The sequence below is a fragment of the Bidens hawaiensis genome, unplaced genomic scaffold, assembly GCF_021521415.1.
Source record: "Bidens hawaiensis isolate Kalapana, Puna unplaced genomic scaffold, B.hawaiensis_p1.1 tig00020883_1, whole genome shotgun sequence".
Classification (NCBI taxonomy): Eukaryota; Viridiplantae; Streptophyta; class Magnoliopsida; order Asterales; family Asteraceae; genus Bidens; species Bidens hawaiensis.
This window is the reverse complement of record NW_027493211.1, coordinates 230,604-248,132: the sequence shown is the minus strand read 5'-3', so window position 1 is coordinate 248,132 and position 17,529 is coordinate 230,604. Positions and strand designations below refer to the sequence as shown.

General features: G+C 34.9%; 2 protein-coding genes across 2 annotated transcripts; both read left to right on the top strand.

The window, feature by feature from the left end:
* Positions 1-590: 590 nt before the first annotated feature.
* On the top strand, positions 591-4,024 carry LOC143561876 (laccase-6-like). Its single transcript, XM_077049846.1, has 4 exons — positions 591-1,788; positions 1,876-2,120; positions 2,209-2,337; positions 2,757-4,024. Exons 1-4 carry the CDS (start codon positions 1,433-1,435, stop codon positions 3,746-3,748), a joined length of 1,722 nt encoding a protein of 573 aa, XP_076905961.1. The 5' UTR covers positions 591-1,432; the 3' UTR covers positions 3,749-4,024.
* Positions 4,025-7,608: 3,584 nt separating this feature from the next.
* LOC143561875 (laccase-6-like) lies at positions 7,609-11,327 on the top strand. The gene is made up of 5 exons (XM_077049845.1): positions 7,609-8,373; positions 8,452-8,696; positions 8,776-8,904; positions 9,623-10,567; positions 10,674-11,327. The coding sequence occupies exons 1-5, from the start codon at positions 8,060-8,062 to the stop codon at positions 10,802-10,804; spliced, it is 1,764 nt and encodes a 587-aa protein (XP_076905960.1). The 5' UTR covers positions 7,609-8,059; the 3' UTR covers positions 10,805-11,327.
* Positions 11,328-17,529: the final 6,202 nt, after the last annotated feature.

Sequence of the window (17,529 nt, the reverse complement as noted above, 5' to 3'; positions counted from 1 at the left end):
GCACTTGTTGCCGTTTCATGGGGATTCGTCGGATGATGAGGTCACTGCAGATTCAAGGTCGAATTTTGTCTATCCAGGAGGAAATGACGGAGGCCCAAGTATTGAAGAACGGGCTATGTTATATTTGGAGGCCCATGATCGTGCCTCCAAAGGTGGCCCACGAAAACGGGCATAACTTGCCCACGAATCTCCGTTTCAAGCCCATTACCAGTCAAATCGAAGCTTGAGACGAGGAACACGTTGTGGCAAATGCCTATGGTGGTTTAGCCCCTGTTCGAAGCCCAAAAACGCCTTCTAAATAAAGTTATGGGTCTTTTTATGTTTTTTCAGCACTTTTGGCATTTTTGTTTTTAGGTTTGTGTTTGGCCCATGGTCTTTTTGGAGCCCATTTCGTATTAGAAACTTTATTTATATGTTGGTTACGTAATTTAGATGGACTGACTTAATAATAACTATATTCTCTTCATTTTCCCTGACCTTTGGGTGTGATTTGGGGTTTTGGAAGATCATCATGGGTATTCACTGAATCAACATGATCCGATCTCCGTTTTCGTTTCACCGCTGCATCAAATACCCCGAGACACTCTCCAGGTAATCCTCTAAAGAGACTTTAACTGCTAGGTTGTATGGATCAGATAGTGTGAACAATTGGTATTACTTAGTTTGTGAAATCAATTCATAGTGTTTCGATTAAGCGTCTCTATTCCAATATATTGGCATTCATCTTTCGTTTACTCAATTACAAATCCGGAATGGCAGGCAGTTCAAATAGTGATTCAATGGATCTTGGGTTAGATAAAGCCAAGGATGAGGATGCCAAACTGAGTCAATTCTACTTTTGTATTATTTTTCGTCATGCCCGCTAAAATATTATGCCATATTCCCCACTCAGTCTAAATTTTATTCACAATACTAGAACTGAAAACCACAATGAAATAATTAAAACACAAATTGGAACCTAAAAAATGTTTGGTACGTATGTATGTAACTGCTTCCTTTGAAAAACTACTCCTTCAAAACATTTTTAAAATTCATGTAGAAAGATAACAAAAGGTAAAAACACAAACTGGGAAGGTCTGTTGCTTTCTTGCTGAGTTTTATATATAAATAGCACATTGACATAGTCATGATCTTTTACGCACGCAAACATGGCGGCGCCCTTGATCTCAACGAAGTCTATATTTTAAACGATTTAAACTGATACAATCTGTAGATGGTTGAGTCTGTCAATGAGGTTAAAGCTAGTATTAATAAAAATGAAACATCTTAATAGATGCTCCCTGTGTATCTTTTTTTTCTATATATAATTATATAATTATTATACATCAATATATGTTAAGGAGTCAGGAAAGATGACAAACATAATGTATCTTCAAAAATACCTTTTCTTCTTCCATATTTTAATTTAATTAGAGTTTTTATATATATTAAAATGGGACTGCTTCTGCATTTAAAACCCCTCCACTCCATGCTATCATGCACTCACTTCATCCTTCAAACAAACTCTCACTTTAAAATGGTTAATTCATTCAAGTATGTTTTAATAAGCTTACTATTTCTTTGTGCACATAACATGGTTAAAGTCATGGCACATGAATGGCCTAAGGGTGGTTCAACAAGGTTCTCTGAGTTTAAAGTCCAAATGCTAAAAGTCAACAAGCTTTGTGAAACCAGAAACATTGTGACCATCAACCAGATGTATCCAGGACCAGTCGTGTATGCCCAAGAAGATGACCGAGTTATAATCAAACTAACGAACGAGACACCCTACAATGCCTCAATTCACTGGTATAGACATGTAGTAACAATTCTTTTGTGTTGTCACATCAAAATTCTTTCTAATTCATATATTTTATATATATAAATATATATTAGGCATGGTGTTAGACAGATACTATCTTGCTGGTCAGACGGTCCGTCTTACATTACTCAGTGTCCGGTTCAATCTGGTCAAACGTTCACGTACGAGTTTACTTTAGTCAAACAAAAAGGGACACTTTTTTGGCATGCTCATTTCTCATGGCTTAGAGCGACTGTTTATAGCGCGCTTATCATCTACCCCAAAACAGGAGTTCCCTACCCCTTTAAATACCCTTATGAAGAGCATACAATAATCTTAGGTCGATCAGTCAGTTTTCTATTTCATGCAAAGTTTAGAAGATTTAAAAGAAGTTTACAGTTTTATACGTTTTTCTTTTATTCTTGTAGGGGAATATTGGAAGCGAGATCTTGTGGAGCTTGAAAGAGCCACATTGGCTAGCGGTGGACCTTCTCCGGTTTCACATGCTTATACCATCAATGGTCATCCCGGTCCCAACTACAACTGCTCTGAAAATGGTACATCAACATATCAAGTGGAAAATTTGAGAGGAAAATTACTTAGATAGGCAATTTTAAACTCTCATTTTTTTTTAAAAAAAAAAAAAAAGGTCATGCTAAGACCAACCAATCAGAAAACGTCAACTAAACAAGCCGGCTAAGGATGATAGCTTTTAGCTAGCACTAAAAAGTAAAAACATTAAGAAGTACAGTGGGTCCACAAAACAGTCAATCTAATAATTACATGTGTGTAAACCGTAAAGTGCCGGCTAAAGTTTAGCCACCAGTTTTAGCCGCCGACTTTTGTACGTGTGTTCATTTTACTGATTTTTTAGTGCCGGTTGAAGACTGGCCTACTTATCGCTCTGAATTGACAAGTGTCAATCTAATATCACGTTTTATGATGCCTGAGCAAATCCGAACTTCATATTTTTCAGATGTGTACAAGATTGATGTCGTACCCGGAAAAACCTACATGTTAAGGCTCATTGGCGCGCTTTTACACATGGAATGCTTCTTTTCAATCGCTAACCACAAACTAACAATAGTTGAAGCCGACGGAGAGTACACAAAACCATTAACCACTGACCATGTCATGCTTGGACCAGGTCAAACCCTTAATGTCCTAGTCACAGCCGATCAGAAGATAGGAAGATACTCCATGGCTATGGGACCCTATATGTCAGGCCAAAATGTCACAATTCAAAATAACACATCAATTGCATATTTTCAATATTTAGGTGCTAGCCCACATAGTGTGGCTTTACCAGCTTTGCAACTACCTAGGTTTGATGATAATCTAGCCGTTAAAACCGTTATGGATGGGTTAAAAAGTCTTAAAACTGCTAATGTCCCGAAAGAAATCGACACGAATCTTTTCTTTACTATTGGGTTTAATGTCAACAAATGTAACTCGAAAACACCAGAACAAAACTGTCAAGGTTCTAACGGTGGTGTGATGGCGGCTTCGATGAATAACAATAGTTTCATTAAACCTACTATTTCACTTCTACAAGCTTATTATGAACATATTAATAGCCATTTCACCGAGGATTTCCCGGGAACTCCACTTAAGTTCTATGATTTTGTTAACGGTGCACCAAATTCAGCTCCTAACGACACGGGATCAACAAACGAGACTAGGACCAAAGTTATCGAATATGGGAGTAGAGTTCAACTCATATTGCAGGATACTGGAACCGTGACAGCAGAAAACCACCCGATTCATTTTCATGGGTATAGTTTCTATGTGGTTGGATTTGGTAGTGGGAATTACAACCCGCAAACTGCAAGGTTTAATCTGGTGGACCCGCCTTACATGAACACAATCGGTGTACCCGTTGGTGGATGGGCTGCAATAAGATTTGTTGCTGATAATCCAAGTACGCAAATCGTTAAAAACATCTTTGAACTACGGATATTAACTTAAATGTTAATATTCATTTTGAAATGTTTTAGGGGTTTGGTTTATGCATTGTCACTTGGAGGTACACATGACTTGGGGATTAGGAGTTGTGTTGATAGTGAAGAATTGACAAGGACCTATGGAGACACTTCCGCACCCGCCAGTTGATATGCCTCGCTGTTAATTAAGTTCTTTGGATCGTATGAACGATAATGTAAACTCGTGGTTGTGATTGTTTCTGAAGTGAAAGATTCTTTCAAACAAGAGCGCATTAAGTGTGATTTCGTGTTCTTAGAATTAGTTGGTAAAGAAACACATGCTTCAGTGCATTAAGTATATTTCTTGATCTATAAGAAATTAAGCATTGAATATAGAATGAGAGGGTGTTGAAGTTCAAGCTTGAAACCAAATAACAAAAACTAACGGTTTGGTTTTATGTTTTCTAAAAAGTGACGGTTTCGGTTTTGTATGTTAGTAAAACTGAAAAAACCGAACTAAACGATAATAACTGAAAAGTTTCTTTGTGTTTTTGCATAACAATACAGATCTGCGTAATTTTCAGTTTTTTTTTTCTCTTGGGCTCAAAATAGGTTCTAAACAATGTAAGACAAGCATAGAACACTATTTATTCAAATGTATCCTGTTTCATTTTGCTATACATGTATATGGGTTCAGATTTAGCAACAGTATTACCATCAATATAGAAGATATTCTGAGTAGGATAGGAATATCATACTCAGTATATCCCACCAATAGCAAAGCTATGGTAGGGTCTGAGGAGGGTAAGATGTAGACAGCCTTACCTCAACCCCGTAGGAATAGAGAGGTTGTTTCCAGTGAGACCCCCGGCTCGATAGTAGTTTTGCATCAAGCCTTGGACATAAGGCACATAACACTCAACCTCGGGACACCGGCCGATTGGTGCATATACCCTTGTCTTTCGGCTATCAACTTCACCACATGATGCTTGATTAACCTTCCGTCACTTTTAACGTTATTTTCACGAGATTAGTAAAATAACGTCAAAATTAGTGCAATTTCACTTTTACCCACTCAAGGGTTCACACATATATATACATTATATTTTCACATGATGCTTGAGTAGGATAGGAATGAAGGATACATACGAGTTTCATTTAAAAACAAACTTATTACAACAAAATGGCAGGTAAATAGATAACAAGATAGATTATTAATGAGAAAATGGACTTTCAGGAATTATGAGAAAATACTTTGATGTTAGGTTTTCATTCTTTGTTATTTAGCCCATTGATAGAAAGACCTTAAAGCCCAAGTAAATTCTTCTAGTCCAAATATTTGGTGTTTAACTAAGAACCGAGTCTTAAAAACCACAAACCGAGCCATTAGATAACTGACTCAAAACTGAAAATTTTGGTTGGGATTTTTGGGCTTAAACTGATCCAAATTATACCTAACTTAAAATATCATACACACTAGAGGTGTACAAACCGGTTTTAAACTTTAAACCGGTTTGGTTTGGTAAACAAAAGTCAAAACCAGTGTATGATCGGTTTCGGTTTGGGTTGAAATGGGTTTTTTGACTGGTTTACAATCGGGTTCGGTCCGGGTTACAGTCGATTTTGGCCGGTTTTTGACCAATTTTAATTGGTTACATTCGGTTAGCTGGTTTGAAACCGGTTTCGGTAGAGAGAATTACAAACCAGTTCGAATCTATGGTTTCAATTGGTTCCAAACTAATTTCTACATAATCAGTTTCAAACCGGTTTGGTTTCGGTTTGATTTTCGGGTCGGTTGAGTTAATTGGTTGTTTCCCCACTTCTAATACACACTCATAATTCACAAACTAATTAAAATACCATATTTACCCACTAAATTAAAATAAATTAAAAAAATCACCATTATACCCTTATTTTTCTTAAAACTTCAACATTTAATATTTATTCATTTTTAAGTTTAATAAAATTTTAAATTTATCAATCAATAACTTGACCCTTAATGTTTAAAAAACTTAATTTCATATAAAAATAGGTTATAGACATGTATTGCACAGGTTAGGTTGAATAATAAAAACAATGTAATTCATACATATGTAAATACTAGTTATGTTTTCCAAAAGTACAAGACTAAAATCATAATTTTGTGTGCAAAAAAGAAAGAAGAAAAAGAAAAAACAAGTTACTCTTCCACTATTTTGCATATAGATTTGTAAGAGGTGTAGAATCCATAAATGGTAATGTAATTAATTTGTTTTCCAAAAGTACAAGACTAACAACCGTAATTTTTCTTTTTAACTTTTCGACAACTAAAAAAGTGTATGTAAAAAATATATATACATCGCAAAGATTAAACATAAAAAAATATAGGAAATTCAAATAACAATAAAAGAAAGAAGTTAGCAAAAAACTGTGTGCAATTAGTTGACATTCAGATTTTAATTAAATTGTGAAAACATGAAGGATGAGGGCAGCAAGATGAGTCAGTTTAATTTTTAATTATATTTCACCAAACCCACCAAAGATTCCAAATTTTATTCATAATACTAGAACTGGAAACCAAAATGAAATAAATAAAACAAAATTTGGAACCTTAAAAATCATGGGTACGTATGCATGCAACTGCTTCTTTTGAAAAACTACACCTTCAAAACATATTTTATAAAACCTGCAGAAAGATAATACAAATTAGAACATAAACAGTGAAGGTCTGTTGCTGAGTTTTATATATTAATAACATATATTGACATAATCATCATCTTCTACGCATGCATTCATGGCCATGCCCTTGATCTCTAATTATTAAATATATAAAACTAATACAATCCACAAATGATTAAGTTTACCCGTACGGTTAACGTTATTATTTTTTAATTCCAACTAAAGAAACATATGTAAGATGTAAACCATTTAGTGGAAAGTTTGTTTATTTATTAAACGTATAATTATAAACAAGATTTTATGTTTGTTTAGTTAAATGAACCTATACGAACAAGCTTCTCGTATGTGTGTTTGGTAAAAATACTTGGCTCGTTTATGTGTGCGTATTATTATATATATTAAAAAGTTGATTTACTTCACCTTACAATTTTACTATTCAATATACTATTCAATTTTCTAATATTTTATTAAACTCAATCACTAGGCTATAATTAAAATGGTAATTTTTATTCATTTTAATTTATATTTTCTTTTAACTAATTATAGTATTTAACAATCTATATTTTAAACAATAAAGTTAAACAAGTGTCGACTTTACATGTTTTATTTGTCAGTTAAACGATTTCAACTTTGATTTTGTATATTTTATGATCCGTCTTTACAATGAGCAAAACTTTTTTCATGATTTAAATATCGTCGCATGCTTTTATATTCACGTGTCAACGTTTAGTACCACGGTTTTAAAATATTTTTTTGCTTACAAATTTATGTTTATGAATTTGTGCTGGAACCGCTGATATTAACCGAAACTATGTTGGCTCGCAGCTGTAACATGTCGGTTTTTTTTGTTCTACATATGATAATTTTTTGTATTTTAGCATTGACAGGTTTATTTCTTTTGTTTAGTTCTAATGGAACATGATACAAATTGACTTCACGTCGACTCGCAGCACGTTTGTGATTTACGTTTTTGCGTATGTTTTTTTTTCGATTTAGTGGTCCCGCCGCAAAGCGCGGGTCCCATAACCTAGTTATATATAAAATAATATTAATAGTGTCTTTTTTCTAAAAGAACAGCATAAACAATTATACAAGATAATTGCTATTTTGTAAATAATTATATTTTGCCATGTATGACGATTGACAAACACGAAAAAGAAAATCTGTTCGTTTGGTTCATTACACCCCAAAAAATATGTTTTGCTGAAATCTTTTAAAGTCTTAACACTTAAATTGAGAACCTAATATTGTTTGGAGGAATGAGAAGAATTAGGAAAACCACATGATTGTAAAACAGACCCTACATGAGCATGCATCAATGTCTCGTATCATTCTAGAAGAAGAATGCCCAATAAAAGCCAACCAAACTCACCTTTTACTCCCCCATCAATGCAAAGTAAAAGAAAAACATCTTCATAGATGCTCTCTTTGTAACTTCTATGTATCTATATCTTTGTATATATAATATATTATTTGTGTTTGAAGCAGGTATGTGCAGGTATTGAGTCTAATATAGTTGATCATGATAGAACAGCTTCCAACAACTTATTATTATATATACATGCACCCCCAATCACAAAAGCTGACAAACATAATACATCTTCACAAATCACTTTTCTTCTTCCTAACCTTTATTTAAATACATCATTTTTTTTTAATAAAAAAGGGGTTGATTACTCTATTTAAAAAGCTACCATTCATGCTATTATGCTCTCACTCCCACCTTCACACAAACCATCACTCTAAAATGGGCAATCCATTCAAGTATGCCTTAATAACCTTAATATTTATTTATGCACATGACCAAACCATGGCACATGAATGGCCAAAGGGTGGCTCAACAAGGTTCTATGAGTTTAAAGTCCAAATGCTAAAAGTCAACAAGCTATGTAACACCTCAAACATTGTGACCATCAACCAGATGTATCCGGGACCAGTCGTGTATGCCCAAGAAGATGACCGAGTTATCGTCAAACTCACAAATGAGACACCCCACAATGCCACAATTCACTGGTATATATGATAAGTTAACAATGTATTAACACTTTTTTGTACTTTTTTAATCTTTCTAATTCGTTTATTTTATATTAGGCACGGTGTTAGGCAGATTCTGTCTTGCTGGTCAGACGGTCCGTCTTACATTACTCAGTGCCCGGTTCAACCTGGTCAAACGTACACGTACGAGTTTACTTTAATCAAACAAAAAGGGACACTTTTTTGGCATGCTCATTTTTCATGGCTTAGAGCTACTGTTCATGGTGCACTTATTATCTACCCGAAAACAGGAGTTCCTTACCCGTTTAAATTCCCTTATGAAGAGCATATTGTAATCTTAGGTAAGTATATTTTCCATTTAATATAGAAAGTATTTTAAGAAAGTGTAAAAGTTCATACTTTTTGTGTTATTATATGTAGGGGAGTATTTCCATCAAGATCTTGTACAGCTTGAAACAAGTGTTATGGCTAGCGGTGGAAATGCTCCGATTGCTGATGCTTATACCATCAACGGTCATCCGGGCCCCAACTACAACTGCTCGGCTAATGGTATCTATCAGTCTATCAAATTGAAGCAATATCTTTTGTATATCTTTTGTCACAATGCAATTATGCCTTTTTTTAAAACAGGCTGTTTTGAAAAAGGTGATTGTGATTCAAATCAGAACGCGTTGTTTTAAAAAATGATCATTTTTGTTCGAGTCGGAACAGGTTCTTCTCAAAACAGGGGACTTTAAAAGATAGTTGTTTTGGTTTAGGTTAGAACGAGTCCTAGTCAAAATGGGCCATTTAAAAAAAGGCCATTTTGGTTCGGGCCATACCATGTCCAGGTCAAAACGGGCTGTTTATAAAAAGGTCAATTTGATTTGGGTCAAAAAGGGTCGTTCTAAAAGTGGCCATTTTGGTTCGGGTCAGAACGGAACCTGGTCAAAATGGGCTGTTTTAAAAAAAAAGGTCATTCTGGTTTGGGTCATATCGGGTTTTGGTCAAAATGAGCTATTTTTAAAACGTTCATTTTGGTTAAATTAAAAACGGGACGTCCTAAAAGTTGGTTATTTTGGTTCGGGTTATACTGGATCCTGGTCAAAACGAGTGGTTTTTAGAAAGATCATTTCGGTTTGGGTAAAACATGCCATTCTAAAAATAGCATTTTAGTTTGGGCCAGAATCAGGCCTGGTTAAAACATGCCATGTTAAAAAAAGATCATTTTGGTTCGGGTCTGAACGGGTTCTAATCTGATAGATTAATCATTTAACTTATTCTCCAGATGTATACAAGATTAATGTTGTGCCCGGAAAAACATACTTGCTAAGGCTAATTGGCGCGCTTTTGAACATGGAAAGCTTCTTTTCAATAGCTAACCACAAACTAACAATAGTCGAAGCCGACGCCGAGTACACAAAACCGTTCACCACGGACCAGGTCATGCTTGGACCCGGTCAAACCCTTAACGTCCTAGTCACCGCTGACCAACCAATAGGTAGATACTCCATGGCCATGGGTCCCTACATGTCGGCCCAAAACGCGTCATTCCAAAACATAACATCCATTGCATATTTTCAATATCTTGGTGCTAGCCCAAATAGTTTACCTTTACCAGCTTCTCTATTACCTAAGTTTAACGATAATCTAGCGGTTAAAACCGTTATGGACGGGTTAAAAAGCCTAAAAATCGGTCAGGTACCGAAAGAAATCGACACAAATCTTTTTATAACTATTGGGCTCAATGTCAATAAATGTGGTTCAAAAAGACCAAGAAAAAATTGTCAAGGTGTTAATGGCGGTGTGATGGCGGCTTCGATGAATAATAATAGTTTCGTTAGACCGAATATCTCGCTCTTACAAGCTTATTATGATCATATTAACGGTCATTTCACCGAGGATTTCCCGGGCTCTCCACTTAAGTTTTATGACTTTGTTAATGGGGCACCTAACTCGGCCCCTAATAACACGGGGTCCACAAACGGGACGAGAACTAAAGTTATTGAATATGGGAGTCGGGTTCAACTCATATTGCAAGATACGGGAACCGTGACAACTGAAAACCACCCGATTCATCTTCATGGGTATAGTTTTTATGTGGTCGGGTATGGTAGTGGGAATTACAACCCGCAAACTGCCAGTTTTAATCTGGTGGACCCGCCTTATATGAACACAATTGGTGTGCCCGTTGGCGGATGGGCTGCGATAAGATTTGTTGCTGATAATCCAGGTACTCTACAACATGTTATTAGCATTAAACAAATTAAACACATTATTAATTAACACTTTTAAGTTTTAAATATATTAAGTTTAATGTTGAATTTGAAATGTTTTAGGGGTTTGGTTTATGCATTGTCACTTGGAGATACATTTGACTTGGGGATTGAGTGTCGCGTTGATAGTGAAGAACGGGGTAGGACCGTTGGAGACACTTCCTCACCCGCCAGCCGATCTGCCTCGATGTTAATTATGAAACCGAACGGTTGTGATCGTTTATGAAGTAAAGATTCTTTCAAGAAAGTGTGTATCAAGTGTGATTTCTTCGGTTTCTTAGAAGTTAGGAGTGTGTAAAGAAACATGTGTTTCGGGTGGAATAAAATTGAAAAGTTGTTATCCTTTTTTTTGTGTGTTATGTGACGGTTACGGGTATGGAATCAGATTAAATAATGTGTTAGGGGAAAGCTAGTGTACCTAAACTATATGTTACATAGAAGAGATCTTAATCAAGGTAACAAATACCTAACTGGCATCATTATAAGGACAGTTGACCAAGTTAATGTTGACAAGCATATTATTTTGCAACCTAATGCATCACTATAACATTAACCAAATAAATTATCTAATTGGGGTTACCTGAAGTTTCATGGGATCAGGGTTTATTAGAAAGTGTTCCCATGATTCTGTGACATTACCAACAAATCTGAATCATGATCAAATGATAACAAATGTGAGAAAGAAGTCTAAAGAAAATAAAGAATAGAAACTTGATAAGGGGATATAGGGTTTAAAACTATGCCCAATTTTTGAATATTGAGTTACTCAATTTTGAATATTGAGTTACTCTTTGATTTATAGAACAAACTATTGGTTAGGGATGTTTTAGTTGGGCCTATCTTAAGTTGGGTATATACTATATAGGCTGTGTATAATTTAGTAATCGATCAAATCCATTAATACCATATTTCTTCATCTATGTTTTAGCTTCGGGCCAACAAGGGTTAATGGCATAGTTTACTACTTTACGGTATATTTTGATTTCTTTAATCGGTTTAAGGCTTTAAATTGGTTACCAATTTTGTTTTATGTTTATACATCGATCCGTAAGCCCAAACCGTAAAACCAAACCATTGGTAACGGTTTCATTAAGTTCAGTTTTTAATTTTAACTAAAGCGGAGCAACCATGGGCTTCCATGTGATGATTCATTATAATGGGACGTTTGGTCCATGGATTGAATTAGCAGGCAAGTTGTGCTCGGGGAAACAAGGTTGGGCTTGAAGTGTGGTTGTGTGGGCTGACGTTCGAGTCGAGACTGGGAAGAGAGGCCGAAAGAAGAAAAGATATTTAATCCTATCTCTTCTTTCTTTTGATAAATCCTAAAGTATGTTTGGTGGGAGGTAATAGAATGAAAACAGAATAAAATGGACAAAGAAATGAAATAAATCATTACCATAAACTTTGACTTATTTGATTAACCTATTGGAATGAAATGAGTTATTACTTTATTTTGTTTGGTATCTAAAAAAATTGTAGGAACGAAAGAGAAATAATAAAAACACTCATATCTAAAAAAATTACCAAAATAAAAAAAACTGCAATGGCGACGGTGGTAGCTTCAGCGACGAAAATGGTGACGGCAGTGGCGACGTTGGTGGCGGTCAGCCGGTAGGATCAGTGGTTGTAGTGGTGGTGGGGGTGGTCAAGCAATGGTAGTGATGGCGATAGTAGGGTGGTGGCTGTCAGGTAGTGGTAGGCGGTCAAGTAGCGACAATGATGGCGGCGATGGTCAGGCAGCGGCGATGGCAGTGGTAGCGTCGGTGGTATGGCGGTCAAGTGGTGATGGTGGCGATGGTAGTGGTGGTGGTTGTTGCTGTTAGGTGGTGGTGGTGGTGTTGAGAAAGTAGGGTGAATGACGAATGGAATGAAAAAAAAAGGTGAGAATGAATGGTTTGATGGAATAAGATTCCATACGTAATTGATGATTCTATTCCATGGAGCAACGAAACACCATTTTTTTCATTCACACTCAATGAATAATTCCATTCTCCATGTTTGTAGGACCCTGTTTTGTTATGTAGTCTTATGAATTATTACGAAAATGTCACGATGTAATTTATTTGCTTTCGTTTTGTTTATGTATGTTTGGGCCCGAGGGCATGAACTTAAAGCCCATTTGGCCGTATATAATAAAATACATGCATGCTACGCTTCTCCTATGAATAGGAAAGGATGTGCATGCATAACCTAATCTTTGAACATTTTATCTTATCTTTCCACCAACTCTTCCTCTCTTTTTCCTTTCTAATAAACCAAACACAATAAGATCCGAGATCTCGATTTACTTGTGAGTTATCTTCGCTAGCTCACGAGTGAGATTGATCCAAGAACAATGTTGTTTGATCCTTACGCTAGAACATATGCTCTCATTTCTGCATACCAAACGCTACCTTAGTGTTTGATGTTTAATTTGTTTCCAAGTTTATCATTTTGGTTATTTAGTATGAGTAAGGTTTGTTGTACAGTTTGATAAGGTCACTCAAGTTTAAAAAGTGTTTCAATTATTAAGTTACTCAACTTTTTATTTTATTAAATAAAATGTTTTAACATGATTTTTTAGTATTTTTCTTTTTTGTTTCACATTGGAAATCTTTTTTATCTTTCTTTTAATGCTGACGTTGAGTGGTGACATGAATTTTATTTTTTTATTATTTTTATACTTTAATATTCTTAACGTTTTTATATACTTATAAAATTTAACTACATATATTGAAAAGAAAAAAAACCCGATACCCACATCATATCCCCCATTGCTTTTTTGAGCTACAAAAAAATTGGTGAGGCTGAATTTGATGAGTTAGTGACCCGATTTGAGAAATTTTGCACAAGTGACCTAACTGGAACACTTTTGAAAGTTGGTTATTATTCTATGACATTTTCCTATTTTTTGTATATATATATATATATATTGATAAACAATTGCAAAGCTTTAAGCTAGCCGACTGAGTAATTCAATTCAAATATTTGATTGAAATCATTCTCTTGATTAAGCCATTTGAATGCACTCTCATTTTTGCATTAAGTGGTCATAAAGCTTTAATTTTTCATATAGTTTGTGGAAAGAACGAACTTCTGAGTGACATAATCGCCAAACAAGGCGGTTGTCAAGGTTGTGAGGTTCAACAAACTTACCCAACATCGGTTACTAGAAAGGGATCAAAGGAGGATCATGGAAAAGAGGAGTATCTTGAAACAAGTAACGAAATCTATCTTACACCGCCACAATTCGACATTTACCAAGATGGGAAGGTAAGTAAAGAAGATTTGGAGCGGGTTTTAAAGGCTTTGAATGGGTTGGTTATCTAGGTGATTAGCCATCACAAGGCGGCGCCATTAGGGTTGGGTCCGATATATTTTCAATGGGGTAGTAACTGGTCGAGAGGATAGTCAACACGAGCTTGGGATTGTTGGTATAATTACCAACACGAAGAGTTGGTCCAAGGCCGAAACCACGATTATTGATCATCGAACATTGTCAGATGTTTATACATGGTCAAGGGGTTCACAACGTTGTACACAGTGTAAGTGGGGTTTTGGTAGTTTATTTTGATAGTTTTTTGGATATTTGATAAACAATTTCAGAGCTTTAAGTTTGCCGACTGAATCATTAGATTAAAAATTTTGGTTGAAATCATCTCTTGATTAAGTTAGTTGAACATGCTCTTGTGTGTGCATCACAACAGTTTGGTTTTGGTCTAATAATCAAAACTCTTACGAAAGGCTTGGCTCACGACTAATCTAAAAAACCGTCAAAACCATATCATGAACGTAATTGATAAACAAACAAAAAATGCAACAAGCAAGAGAGTGAAATTAAGTGTCTAGGGAAAGTTGCGTCAATTTTCATATAGTTGAAGGGTAATGAAGTAAACTTTGATTTTTTAAGTTTTAGAAGTGACACAAATGGGTCTTTTTTCGGGTCAAACCTGACATGAACTTGAACATAATTCAAACCAGAAAAAATCATATCAAACATATAAACCCAAACCCCAACGTATCTAGACTAAATAAAAACCAATGAATTTTGTGTTAGGCTTGTATGATAAAAAAAAATCCTACCTCAAATTTTTAGCAAAACGGTGATGAAGATACACTCGCCGATGCTTCAAGTCGACGAACTTGCAAGTTTGAAAGTGTTGCAGGCTTTGTAAAGAGTTCATTGTTTTGTAGTACTAGGTTTGTACTATTAGTTTTTGGTACTAGGCTGTAGTACTAGTTTAGTTTGCATATAATTATAATATTTCTTTAGTTAATAAATATGTTATGAGCATGATATCTCATGTTGTTATTAGATCGGTCACTACTTTAAATTTTAAAATACTGAATTTTAGTAACTTAAAAGCGTTATATTTTTAATCAGTCAAGTTATTCTATAAAGGGGGACAACAATTAGAAGGATGAGAATGATTTATAGGTAAAAAAAACTCTTAAAAAAATATATAAAAACTTAATAAAAAACGAAAAAAGTAAAAACACAAAAATGTTTCTACCGTTTTTCTTGTTCTAAAGAAAATAAAAAAAACATAAAAATAAAAACACAATGTTAAGGAAAAAAATCATTGTATCTTTTTGTTTATCATTGTGTTTTATATTTATTTTCGTCATTAATTGTGTATTTGAACTTAAGTCTCAACAAAAGAGCACTAGCATCCTACCACTAGACCACGATTGGATATTAGACTTTCTTAATTGTAATTTATTTTCTAATTTAGATGTATGTAATATATAAAAATGAAGAATAAAAAGACCATCCATTCCCAATCTCTTTTAGAGCATTATCATCAGCTCTCTTAAACTTTTGAGGGTGATTTTTGCAAACTACAAGATATAGTTAAGAGTGGTTGTGAGTATATAAAAAAGAAAAGTTAATGATTTTTTGTAAGTTTAAGAGAACATTGTTTACCCTTATTTATTATTTTTAATATTTGTTAAATTGGTTGTGAGTAGAGAAGAGAAAACCGTAATGATAAAGGTAAAAAAAATATTATTTAGTTGAATTGGAGAGAAAAATATAATGATTTTTAGTGTAATTATAGTATTAATGATCGAGAACCTGTTGGAATGCTCTTACACAATAATACAATATATAACAGGTATTAGGTAGTGGGTTAGAACTATATATACAATTGAATAGAATAAGAATATGTCACGACAATTATGCTAGACCCTTTAGTTAAGATGGCACTGTCAATATATTAAGGTTTAACTGATTTTGTTATTTTTTTGTTAGTTGTTACCATCATTTACTTGTATAATCTTTAATTATGTTTATAAAATGAATATTAATATATTATCTGAACTACTTCAAAAGGACCTACATCATTGATCTAATCTATTATATAGACCAAGTAAAGATGTTCATGGTCCTTGTCTTGTAGCTTTTAAATCAAATCATAAGTCAAACCGCTAGTAACGTCTTTTTATTACTGAAAACAAAACTGAACTGTTGAGATTTAAAACCAAAAAATCGAACCGTTGCTAACGATCTGGTTCCGGTTTGATTTCACAAATTAGGCTTCACTGGGCCCGTGATATAAAATGCAGATAATATATAAAACAAAGCTATCAAAATAGTTGTCCAGAATTATTCATTCAAGCATGAGCAACTTAAGTCATGAGGTACTCAATCATATACGTGAAGGCATGATCTCAACTGTCAAGGGTTGTGAAAGAAAAATACCAAACACCCAACATTATTTGAACAGACCTATTCTTGAAGTCCAACACTTAATAAGACCCAATTAACACCCTTTTAGAGTTCTTCACAATGTGGTGTGGTAGTAGAGAGCATGAGTTTCTTAATAGAGACCCAAGTGCAAACCCCACTTACATTACACCATTTTAGAGGGGCATGGGTGGCTCAATGAAGGAAAGCTGCGATCTTTGTGACCTCCAATTCGATCCTGTGGGCGGCCAGGTTTTACCACCAGTGGGCCTTTGGGCGGTGGCTTTTCCCCAGAACTGGAGATAACTTGGAGGCGCTTAAGGGCTTTTCCCCAGACTCAACCATCGCCATTGGGTCACCCTGTATGGAGTACCTATGCATTCTATGTTTGTTGGTCGTTCAAAAAAAATCCTTTTTTGACTTTAAAATCGGTTTGGTCAAATGTGGTCAATGTCAGGTTTTGGCCCAAATTACTAGCCCGGGTAAAAACCGATTTTTAGGGAAAAAAAGGCCAGATTCTTTTCAACTCGGGTTTAACCAGTTTCAAAATGACATCTGAAAACAAGTCTAACCCTACAGTTCAGTTCGGGTCCAAACTAGCTCTAGGGGGTGTTTGGGATTGTTTTTTAAAAATGTTTTTTGCTTTTTGGATAGACAAAATGTCCAAAATGCCCTCCAAAAACACCTAAAAGCACCAAATCTCCAAAAAGCAAAAAACATGTTTAAGAAGCAATCCCAAGCATGCCCCTATACTCGGTTTCAGTTAGGGTTAAAAACCGGTCCTTCCAAAGACTCCAAATGGCTACTAATTGTATGTCTGCGTCATCTTCCCAGAAAACCTCCATTCAAGGTATGCATGTTACCTATAGTAAGAAATTATTGCATCCTACCTCACGAGCTCCTCAAGTCAAGCATGAGCTCTCTTCTAAACTCTGCACTCTCTCTTAACTTAAATTGGACGCTTTTAGGGCAACTTCATAGTCATCTAGAACTATACAAACTCTCTTATAGCGCGTATTTATCCACGCACGCAAACAAGGTTTATGTTTCAATGATGGTAACAATTAAAGCTCAAAACAAGTGAAAGAGAAGAATATAAAGTCACAAACTTTACAATCTTTTTCACATATGCAATTCTACATCAATTACACCTTACCATATAGTACATTATAGCAAGATACCAAGATAAAACCACTAACAAAGTCAAAAAAAAAAAAAGAACATTTAAAACATATAAGGCTAATGTAAATT

Bases quoted from the DNA above. Each gene is read 5' to 3' on its own strand.
- LOC143561876 (XM_077049846.1), top strand. From the start codon at position 1,433: ATGGGACTGCTTCTGCATTTAAAACCCCTCCACTCCATGCTATCATGC. The intron at 2,121-2,208 runs GTCGATCAGTCA...TTATTCTTGTAG, and splicing joins AGAGCATACAATAATCTTAG to GGGAATATTGGAAGCGAGAT. The intron at 2,338-2,756 runs GTACATCAACAT...CATATTTTTCAG, and splicing joins CTACAACTGCTCTGAAAATG to ATGTGTACAAGATTGATGTC.
- LOC143561875 (XM_077049845.1), top strand. From the start codon at position 8,060: ATGCTATTATGCTCTCACTCCCACCTTCACACAAACCATCACTCTAAA. The intron at 8,697-8,775 runs GTAAGTATATTT...TATTATATGTAG, and splicing joins AGAGCATATTGTAATCTTAG to GGGAGTATTTCCATCAAGAT. The intron at 8,905-9,622 runs GTATCTATCAGT...CTTATTCTCCAG, and splicing joins CTACAACTGCTCGGCTAATG to ATGTATACAAGATTAATGTT.